Source organism: Colossoma macropomum, unplaced genomic scaffold (assembly GCF_904425465.1).
Source record: "Colossoma macropomum unplaced genomic scaffold, Colossoma_macropomum, whole genome shotgun sequence".
NCBI classification, from domain to species: Eukaryota; Metazoa; Chordata; class Actinopteri; order Characiformes; family Serrasalmidae; genus Colossoma; species Colossoma macropomum.
The window spans coordinates 22,738,370-22,749,948 of NW_023494805.1; the positions used below are offsets into that span (position 1 = coordinate 22,738,370).

At 37.5% G+C, this 11,579-nt stretch overlaps 1 protein-coding gene across 1 annotated transcript; it reads right to left on the reverse strand.

Moving 5' to 3' along the window:
• Positions 1-69: 69 nt before the first annotated feature.
• Positions 70-10,216, reverse strand: tkfc (triokinase/FMN cyclase). The gene is made up of 16 exons (XM_036596052.1): positions 10,049-10,216; positions 9,290-9,479; positions 8,107-8,399; positions 7,050-7,128; positions 6,870-6,959; positions 6,726-6,760; positions 6,422-6,506; positions 6,228-6,317; positions 5,634-5,750; positions 4,656-4,772; positions 4,270-4,407; positions 3,168-3,274; positions 2,202-2,305; positions 1,635-1,668; positions 1,444-1,536; positions 70-1,313 (listed from the first exon to the last, which is right to left on the reverse strand). The coding sequence occupies exons 1-16, from the start codon at positions 10,052-10,054 to the stop codon at positions 1,158-1,160; spliced, it is 1,734 nt and encodes a 577-aa protein (XP_036451945.1). The 5' UTR covers positions 10,055-10,216; the 3' UTR covers positions 70-1,157.
• Between the last annotated feature and the right edge of the window lie 1,363 nt (positions 10,217-11,579).

An 11,579-nucleotide genomic window follows, 5' to 3' on the forward strand; every position in this document is an offset into this window, starting at 1 on the left:
TATATTTTCTTTGGACAGCAACGATAAATTGCACTTGCTATGTCATATTAATACAATTTATTAAGCAAATTCATTAATTTACAATTTATTAGGTTCAATTTTATACATTACTAATGTTAGTAATGTTAGTGTTAACTTTGTTACATCAAATCCAAAATAAAATGACCTTTGAGTCACAGTGATTCTTGCAAGTAGTTTCTTTTCACACTAAATGAATCAAATTGTGCATTTTAAAAATCTAAAGTGCATTTGAATTCAGTCTGGAAAAATTCTCCATTTTCTATGACATGGTCCCATTCAGTCATTAAAGGTCCTGCACAGTTCTGATCACCAGTTAATCACCAGTTGATTAGAACTTTGTCATTTTGTTCATTCTCAATATTCTTACAGAATACATATTAGCATTGAAATGGTTAGAATGGAAATTAATTAAAGTGCTTTGTTATGCTTTTCACAAAAGCTTTCAAAAAGAATACAAGACCACCATGCAGCCCCTTTAAAGTACAGCTTCAGTGAATTTAACTGTAGCAAGTAGAATTGTAAATACTATTATAGTTAAGAGGAAGTCCACTGTTTTTTCAAAACTGCTGCATAATTAAGTGTTTAAGATGTAAACAAAGATATTCACTGTGGTTTGATGAGGAATGCTCTATTCCACATAAACTTACCACATCAGAAATGTTCACAGAGGTAATCACAGGAACCAGACATCTGCCTCTAAAAGCTACATCACAGAAAGTTATCATGCAAAATGGTCATAATGGGTTGCATGATATCTGAAATGCTGATTATGATAGTCTTGAAATAATTAAACCATATTTTTTAAAAACATTTATGGCAGAGAGGTACATGCAAGACAGTACTGTTTCCTGTTTCCTATCACCACCACTGCAAAGAAATCAGAGCTGGCAAGTTTCTCTACACTTCTTGATGATTGAAATATACTGTAATTTTGAAAAAATTGGGGATGTCCCCTTTTATTCCATCTGCCATTACATGCCATGACAGCATAGTAATTGTGTTCACCATTTAAGTAAATACATATGATATCAGTTGATTTATCCATACTGATAATATGTGAATATCTCTAATAGTTGATTTTAACACTCAGTTAAATTAATTCTGATCTGCAAATCATGTCATTATACCAGCGTAGATCATTTCCCTCCCAGAGCCTCAAACACTGCTCTGAAAATGGCAGCTACAGCGACCGCCCCAGGGTCAGGTTGGGTCAGATGTTCAGATGCAACATAGCTTGCCCGGCCTGCTTTTGCGGCGAGGTCACGAGTGGACTCTGCACCCACTTCTGCTTTCTGTAGGGGAAGAAAGTAAGGACAATTGTGACAATAAGCCAGGAACAATAAATGTGTAATGTAGAATGAATAAACGCATGGATAAAATAGAGAGACGACATGCATTTGGTCGAGTGCTAGTGTACCGCACCTCCACTGCTGCCTGCAGGACCGCCATATGGCCACCTGGAGGAGCTGTGGATAACTTCATCAATTCTTCCACAGCAGGGCACAGGGCATCCAGCTGAAAGGCAAGGAAAGTAATGTTACTAAAACAGTAGATCTAAATAATATGTAATATGTAATCATAATTATTTTAAACATAGACAGAACAAGTGTTACCATAGTCCTGTCCCCAGGCGCTGCACCTCCATACCTATCAAAACATACAAGAAACTATTTGAAGGGGTTCGATTCATAACGCATTAGAGATCACTATCAGGAATTTCCTTTTCTATGATGTATGTTGCTGGGAGTGGGCTTTACACATACAAGAAATTTCAGTGTTGTAATACCACCTTTTTCAGAGATGTTTTCTATTATACATTGGCTGACATTCTTTTCAAAAATGTATTATTTCCCAAATTGTTACAAATGGATATACAGTGTTTTGGAGATTCTACTAGGCTGGAAACATCTATTACAAACTACAGATGATTGACCAATTTAATTAAACTGTTAATCACAATTATCTATATGCGGAAATTAAGTGCCAGCTAAAATTTCATGATCATGGACAGGCCTATTCTTCCATCTATTTTAAGCAAAACTACATACTTTTACTGGGTAAGATTTTATTTAGTGGCCTACGAGCATTAAGACAAGCCTTTCAAGCTAATTTGTGCAGTGGTGCATTGTTAGAGGACAATTAAATGCTGCAGAGATAAGCCTAGATACATTTAGAGCCACCTTTTCATGGCTTCTGTCCCAGCATGCATTGCTTTGGCCCAGTCTGCTCCATCACAACCTTCTCTCAGCTTGGGACCAGCCGCCGTCAGGAACAGACTATACAGCTAAGGGAAGAGAGCAACAAAGCAACACTTACTGTAAAGCTATCAAAATAAATATTAAAATTCAAATATTCACTGAGTTAAAGGAAAAAAAAATCATATTCGAATGTAGAAAAAGTCCAGTTAAAATTTCACAATCTGTCTACAATCTGTGCCATGGCAGAGTGCCAGTAGGGGTGAGGGTGGTGGTGTAGCCACATCTTAACACATCGTGCATTTTTATTTTCTAGCGGCTAGGCTGTCAGACAGTGAGAAACATGGAGGACAAGTATCATACTAATGTGTACAAGGCCCTGATGACACCTAAACCTTTAAAAAGGACTATATGATGCTCCTTCAGTTTCTGGAGTGTATAACATTTGCAGTTTAAAGTTGTGGTTCTCAGTGACCGTGACAATAACTGGTTTATAACAATGTGAGCTTTTGATATGCATGTTGAGCTCCCTCTTGTGGATGTAGGAGACATAATTTTCATTCTTTTTTTTGCATTTTGAACTTTTTATTTCAAATTTTATTTTGAATTTTACATATCATTAGAAGAGAACATTTGTGGAAAAATATGACAAATTTAAATAAAATTGGTATATTTAAATTTACATTAAATTTAAATCATTTTTTGAGCCCAGACAACAGCCCTAATGCATTTACAGAGACCTTCTATAGTGCCGTTATTGACACATGTACACCACACATTTTGTAAGGTATGATTATTGCTATTTGTGGTTGTTTGTTTTTTTCTTTTTAGGTTGAAATCTGGAATACAGCCCCTTTGGTTCTACATGAATCACACCATTTGTAACACTGACCCTCGGGTTGAGGCTATTATAGTATGAACTGAAAGTTTATCTGATGGATATCTACATACCGCTCCTGAAGAGCCACCCATTTTTTCCTCCACCAATCTAGCAAGAGCTGTCAGCAGAAGGCAAGGGTTTCCTGGGATGGTGCTAGTGTGCATCCACTCCTGAATGGCTGTAGTGGGTGACACAGGACAGGAATATGTAGGAAAATGTAGTGATATAAAAATTACAGCCCACATAAAAAAATTTATACAGTACAATGCAAAAGTCAGAGACCACCTTTCATTTATTCATTTCCAATAAAAATGGCCTTTAGGGGATTCAATTTTTTAGTGTCAGAGAAAAAAGTACAACCCAAAAAAGGTGAGACGTTGTGCAAAATGTAAATAAAAATAAAATGCAATGACATGCAAATCATTTATACCCTATTTTTATTGAAAATAGTACAAAGACAACATGTCAAAAGCTGAAAGTGAGAAATTTTATTGTTTTTTGAAAAATGTATGCCCATTTTGAATTTGGTGCCAACAACATGTTCCAAAAATGTCAGGATGGGAGCAACAAAAGGCTGGTAAAGGCCCTGAAGACCAGGTTGGGAAACAATGATTTTGTGTGCTCATCTTTTGCTGTTATTACAGCTTTTGTTTTGTCAAAACACTTGCTTTTCGTTTTTTGAAAAGAAATAAAAAGGATGTGTTTTTACAACTCAAAAGTTCAGTTTTAGAAGTTGGTTATACTTTCTGCTCCTCACAGTTCAAATAATCCCAAACGCGTTCAATCACATTGAGGTCTGGACTCTGGGGTGGTCAATCCATTGTTAAGAGAACATCAGCAGCTTCTTTGTTTGATTTACAATTTTTTCTCAGTAAAGACTACTTGATAGGTACAGCCCATTAGACCCATAGCACCAAGTTGTCTTCTCACAGTGGAATGATGTTCATAAACACCTGCATTTTCTTCAGTTCTGAAGCGTGGAGCTTGATTTTTTCCTCTCTCTCAGAGATGAAAGCTTTTTGGTGGTTTGCCAGGTCTTGTATGATTGTTATGAGCTTCATTTTCTCTGTATCTTTATGACATATGTCATATTTCACTTATTTTCCTTTGACTTTCCCCTTCCTGAAGGGTGGTCTTTGAGTTTTGCACAAAACCTATATAAACATGCCTTACCGTTAGCAGCAAGGGCATGTGTGCTCCCACAATCTCCATCCCCAGCTGCACGATCCAAGGCATTGAGCTCCTCCTGCCGCTGCAGGAGGGTTTTACACACAGACTCCAAAACTGCACGCATGACCAATGTGAAAGGACCTAACGGCCAAAAACAATTTTCATTAAAATCCCCCAAATGTCATATGTTAATTAAGTAATGTCTGCCTAGATGCACTAACTACATTGTAAATAATTAATACAATGGTGATGTTTCAACTAAGCAACTAACAACAAATTTTTTTTTGTGGTCTGCCATTGAACACTGGCGCTGGTGGGTGAAATCAGTAAAAAGACAGAATGGCATGAGGTTTTGGGGGTATTCTGCATGTTGCTCTCTGCCTCTCTACCTTGGTCAGGTTTTATCTCAGAGGCTGCTGGTCTCTCTGCGGGTTCCACATACAGTTTCCTCCCAGTCACGCTCTCACTGCTGAGGTTGGGCCAGGCTGGGGCTGTGGTTTCAGCATCTGCAAGAGGTTTTAATTGCAAAAGCATTTAAATTGCACAGCATAGCTTTAATAAACAGAGTTTCAATACATAATGGATCCATTGAGTCTCATGCCAAAATTTAGAATAATGCAAAGATGACCAAAAATGTTATACATTGGTCAATTACTGAAGGATTTAGATCTAACTACAGAAGTTATGATACAACATATGATGTATCAAAACATATCGAAATGGACCATACTGTATCGTTGTATCGTGACTATCAAGTTTGCTGGTTAACTTGGGGCTAACATTAGCTTATGGCTAGCATGTTAGATTGGGACACTACAGCACAGGTTTGTATCAGATATTGTACTTTTATCTTGAATGCTCTGGTAGCCTAAAAATAGAAACATTAACACACTACTATTAACATACTCCTATGAAAAAAATATCTGTAGTAATACTACAGGCATTTCTATAGGACTCCTACAAGAATCTTATAGCAAATTTGTACAAGTACCATAGTTTACTATACTGGACTTATGCAAGTACATATTATATACACAAAATATACTATACATTAATATAAAATCAGGATACACCCAGTTCTAATAAAATCTAATAGACATGTATACAACCTTTGAAAACCTTTGAATATTTTAATGAGCTGAAGTAGGTAAGGCTGTAGTTCATGCTCTAATAAATTACTTAATACTCTTATTCCGGCTCTTCTGCATATAGCTTCAATTTGCCATGTATCCTACAATAGGACAATAACTTAGTCTCACTTCAGAACTTTATAGAGCGAAATCTGATTACCTGCAGGGAAAAATAATCAATGGAAAATAAATAAGTTAAAGCTTTGATACTCTACAAACTGCTTGGACTGAACTCACCAAACAGTCGAAGTATCTCCTCATCTACTCTCATCAGAGTCAGAGATACACCCGCCATCTCCAGTGATGTCATGAAAAAGCCAGACATCACCCTGGAAACCTGGACTCCACGAGTCGCTAGAGACACAGCAAATAGAGCATGCTAAAACAAGCTTTCACCTATAGTACAAATAAAAGCCTTATTTAACATTGCAATATTCACAATGAAATTATTGTCTAAAGCCATTCTTATTAACTTTGTTAAAACTAGAAGATACTGATAAGTTTTTATCATGTAGGAATAATGTGGTGAAACATAGAACAAACAAAAATGACCCAGAAACACCATTAGATAGTCATGGATGACTTTTTCCTAAAAAGGATAAAGTAAGCCTTCAATACACATTTCTACACAGTGCACGACATGATAGTGGGTCTTTTCAAACAGAATATTTCAGATTCCACTAGAAATTGTTCAAAATATAAATAAATGTGAAGATGAAAGAGTCCATATCTATTTCTATTGCTTGCCCTCTGGATTTGTATAATGTACTAAAGTTTTGTACAACTGAAATACTGTATTAACCTCATTAATCTCAATCATGTTACACTCACCCAAATAATTAATGGCAGCTCTGGTGACGACGGCCATTTCCAAACAGGACAGAGCACCAAGATTATTCACACAGAGAACCACTCTGTCTCCTGTAGAAGAAAATCAGGCATTTAGAAACTCCCACAAAGCTTCACATGCGATCCAAATATAAATATAAATCTATTACATTGAACCACTGTGCATTACAGCATACCTGATTTCAGGGACAAATGTGATTGACTGGAGGGGTCAGTCATGTGATCAATCATTGTTTTCACAACCTCATCAGCAGGGGCCATCTAAAAGTAAAGCAGTAGAAAAGGGATTTAAATGGAATCTTGCAGATAAAAAAGCAGATGATACACTAGCTTTATGTGTAATTTCCTTTAAATTAACTTCAAGGTAGCAGTAAGTTATATTCAAAAGTAGTTAATGTTGCTTTGGATTTAGCTGAAAAATGCTATAAACTGATCTAGCTAATATCAGTATAGCTGCTCAGAAGCAAACAGTGGACTAACCTTGGACCTTTTAATGCCTGGCTCTCCATGAATTCCTGAACAGACACAGGCATGCTCAGTTATATAATTTAATAACTCTGTCAAGAAGTCTATTAATCATTCAACATAAAAAGGTCGTAAATACAGACTTCTTGTGTATCTCACCCAGTCCTAGCTCCATATCTCCAGGTGGAAGTTGAAAGGAGGGTTGGCATCCTGGTACGCTGCATGGTGACAGACTGACGCCCAGAGTGCCTACAGCAGAGTGACCACAGCCTTGATATTAGAAAATGATTTTCTGGCAGAAATAGCATCAAGTGAAATAAAACGAAAAATTATTCTCACCAATGCTCTTTGTTGCCTTTGTCAACTGGGCAACAATCCCATCTAGTGGACATCCTTCTTCAGCCAGTGCTCCAGCCAGCTACAGATAAACAGGCCATAAACAACAACAGAATAATCACGAACAACAAGAAGACTGATATCAAACTCCTAAAAACAGTACTGTATAGAGAAGACCTATTTATTTAATTACCAGTCAAATGGCCACTACATTATTAATTTTTCAGCAAAAAAAGCATTATCTTTTTTTAGTATTTACTTGCCTTTATTACAACTTTCATTCTTTTCTCCAAAGTCTTAGAAATTGGTTGCATTTTGTGCTTCTTGCAACCCAAGCAATCTAAATTACAAATTTACAAACCCCATTTCCTGGAAAGTTGAAACATTTTGTAAAATGTAATAAAAACAAGAATCTGTGATCTGTGACACCACCTTCTCAGATGTCCAGTTTTGGTGTTCTAGTACAAATGTTCTTCTTTTTGTCTATTTCCTCTTCTCAGTAACAGCTTCTTGACAACTACACATCCTTTCAGACACACAGTGATGAGAACATGAGAAAGAAATTTGCAGAGCAGCTAAGGTGAGTTTGGGAAGTTGCTTGTGTGAATGTTAGCATCTCTTTGAAGAAGAACAGAATGTCAGTGACTCCTTTAGGAACAGCTTTCAGTGGAAGAACACAGTTGCAACTTGTTGGTTTTAAGATCGGAAGAATGGAAAAGTGGCAATAGAGTGCAGAAATATAGTGGACAAATTTAATACTGACATAATCAATATTATACATAGTGTTTGAAACTTTTGTGTAATTTTCTGTTAATTGTATGCTTCCTGCTTTTTTTTGACACTGTAAAATAAATAACCTGTACTGTTTTGATTGGAAATTGAATAAAAAGTGTGTTTTCTGACTTTTGCGCAGTAGTGTATTTTAAACCATGAGAGTAGCTCTCTCATCAAAATGCAAAATCATCAGAGGACTTTAAACTGGTGACATCACAGCAGTTCCTGCTGGCCTACCAAATGCTCTCACTAACAGAGTTCTGTATACATCTGCTCAGTTCAATACCTTATGAATGAACACGGTCCCACACAGTCCTCTCCTGCCTGCTTTACTGGGCTGGGCAAAGGCACAGTCATCTGCCACAATCACCATGTCCACGGGGACTCCTTGTGAACGCGCCTGTTCAGCAGCTAAACCAAAGTTCAGACGGTCACCCGTGTAGTTCTTAACTAGCAGGAGAACGCCTGAAGAACCACTTTGCCAAAGGGTCATGATGGCTGCCAGAATACTTCCAGGAGGGGGGGAGGCAAACACTGCCCCCGCTACAGCCCCTGATAACATCCCTCTGCCAACATAGCCTTGAGGAGAATAAATTGACAAATAAGGGGGGAAAAAACAAGAAAACAAAAAATTGGCAGAGTAAACTAAACCCATTTAAAAGAATTTTTACATCACTAAAATAATGACTCATGTAGAAATAAAAGTAGCCCATCAAAAACAATATGAACAGGAGTAAAAAAATGTCAGGCCAAAAAACGACTTGATACATCTATATGAAAACTGTGGGTCAATGCTCATATCTCATATTTTTCATGAACATTACTGCCTATGACGTTTCACAAACAAATCTGAAATTGTGATCTACTGGATTACCGTTACACAGAAATATAACATTTATTTCTGTTGGGTTAACATTGTTCAGGAGTTTATTTATTCAGGAATAAAATAAATATATCTTCAAATATAATTTTTTTAATGCATTTATCTGTCAATACTGAAATAATTACGATGCCTAATACCTAGAGCTTCTTATAGAACGGCAGTGGTACGCAGCACATCCATCATCTACTAGCGTAGGAACTAAACTTTGCTTGGTGGTATTCTTCTATTTTGAGATCCTTTTGGTCTAAAATAAAATGATAAAGCTCAAAAACAACAAATCTGAGCAACAACAAAGTGGTCCAGGTGCTGAACCAACAGTAATGAACACATTTAAATTCAAAAATGAAATTAGCAACTCAATGGCTGAAGTGCAGCCAAGTCCTTTCCTTATAAATAAACTGGAGTGTAATTATAATCTTGTAAAATATTCAAAGAAGCACAAATCCACCAATCCATCAATTCCATGTACTGATTAAATGTAGTATAGTTAATACTACCCACATCTGTTAAGTGGTATAGTGAATGAATATCAGCTCAACTGATAATGATACTGATATGAAAGATTTGGTGGAGGATTGGCACTTACCTGCATGTGCGGGTTCATGTCCAGAGCCTCCCCCTGATAGCAGGGCCACTTTTCCCTTCAAGTGCTGGAGGTCAGACCGGAGCACAACCCTGTGACCCTTCAGGAGCACCAGTCCCGCATTGCTGCTGACAGTGCCCTCCAAGGCCTCATCTACACACCTCTCCACCGAGTTCAACAGCTTCTTGGGCACCTGTCGGGTGCAAAGGCACTTTACAGCAAACCAGCCTGTGCCCACAGCGCATGCAAACACGTCTAGAGAAACGACTAACAGATGAAACTAACCGTGCTGAGTAAAATAAATTTCTGGACACTCTGGACAATCAGTGGCTTGTTTATTTTTTTAACGAATTCAGTGGACAGGTAGCTATGCTCACAATGCAATTTCATGCAGATATATAGAGTTAGCTACAGAACCCAGTCTTCTTAGTTACTGTGCTGCAGGTCACCAGCAGTGCATGTTTCTCACACATATGCCCATTCTTTGTATACAAATGGATACAAATGGACTTGATAAAAAGAAGCCAATTTAATAGGAAATACTAGATAACATCTAAAAATGCATTTCATATTTTTTTTGTACAGGCAATCAAAAACCAGGACATTCGAGGGAAATCTTGGACGGGTAACAACTCCCAGCAATCTCAGCTCGTGCTGCATTCAAGACCACAAGTTGATATTCACACAGTAATGTAATTATTGTGATTCAAAGACCCAAATAAACCAAGTTAAAAGCACACAAAACGTCGGTCTGCAGCCTACCTCCATGTCTCTCCGTGGTCAGTCCACACGCCTCAGTGGACGGCTGGGAGAGGGAGAGGGAGGGAGGCTGTGTTCTTTGCCCTGCTGGAATTCCCGCCCCTCATCATAACAAACCCTGGCCTGAAGCAGACATACGGTATAGACGAGAATAATGCACGGCTTTGTTTAGAGCGGCATATACACGTTCATTTGGAAACAGGTGCGATTTGTTCAGGTATCTCACTGATGGCATGTTTGTTTGTTTTTGTCTGTGTTTTCTGAGACGGATAATCGAAGCTCATCAGGCTCGGAGCGATGAAACGCTCTGACGTCATGACCAAGCGCCTTGAATCTGTGGCAAAGTGTGAGGCTACGTTCAAAACCTCCTGTACACTGGCTGAGTCCCAATAGTTTCCCTGATTTTGTGTGGTTCTGTGGTCCAGAGCCTCTTTAAAAGCACAAATATATTTTGCTTACTAACATGCATGTCACCAGATCAAACCAGATCAAACAAAAAACCAAAGAATAGAGGACAGAAAAAAACGTTTCAGTCAACTAGGGGTGCAGCCAGACAAGCTATAGGAATGAATGGGAATGAATAGGTGGTGTACTATAATGATATACTGTTTTATTTGCAGTTGATCGTGTTTAACACGCCATTCTATAATCACATTTATATTTTCTCATTGGGGATGTGAATAAAAGGAAAGAAAAATACAATGCTGAAAGTTTGTGAACGCTTTAACATGTGAATTTCTAGATAATTGTGACCTAAAATTTTATCAGATATTGAAGTCATAACAATAGATAAAAAGAATGCGATAAAATAAAGAACAAAAACAGTTTTTCATTCGTTTGTTAAACAAAGTGATGCAATATTAAATGTCTTTGTTGCCAAAAGTGTGAATCTGCTTTCAGGAACTGGTGACCACCCTGAGCACCAATATCTTTAACCAAACAGTTCCAATAACTGTTGATTAGCCCTGCACATTGACTTGGAGGAATCTTGGCTCATTCCTCCTCACAGAACTGCCACAACTTTTCTATTGCATTAAAGCCTGGACTTGGCTAAGCCATTCTAAAATGTAACACTTCTTCTGCCATTCTTTGTAGACTAAATGATGTTTTTAGGTTTGTTGTCTTTCTGCTGGACCCACCCACCCAACTGAGGTTCAGTTCATGAATGGATGTCCTGACATTCTCCTGTAGAATTCATAGCTTCATTAAATGATAACAAGCTGTCCTGGTCCAATAGAAACAAACAGCCCCAAACCATGATGCTGCCACCACCATGTTTCACAGTGCCCAAGGATTTTTTGTTTCATATTCATGAATAAATTGCATATTTATTAATCCTGAGCAACTGCCACAGTTTCCTTTTCTGCCAAGCAATTGAGTACGACTTACAATAAACACAAGCAGGAGCATTTACAGTTAGCTATGTTTAAAGAGGGCATTTTGTATTTAAGTGACGTATCCTGTATTTAAATGTTGTGTTTAAGGCTTTTAAAATCAACAATATTATTATTATGGGAACAACTACAATGTGACA

Excerpts from the sequence above, each read along its gene's own strand:
- tkfc (XM_036596052.1), bottom strand. Across the intron at positions 6,761-6,869 it reads AGATATGGAGCTAGGACTGG|GAATTCATGGAGAGCCAGGC; the intron begins GTGAGATACACA and ends GTGTCTGTTCAG. Across the intron at positions 1,314-1,443 it reads TCCTGCAGGCAGCAGTGGAG|AAAGCAGAAGTGGGTGCAGA; the intron begins GTGCGGTACACT and ends CTTCCCCTACAG.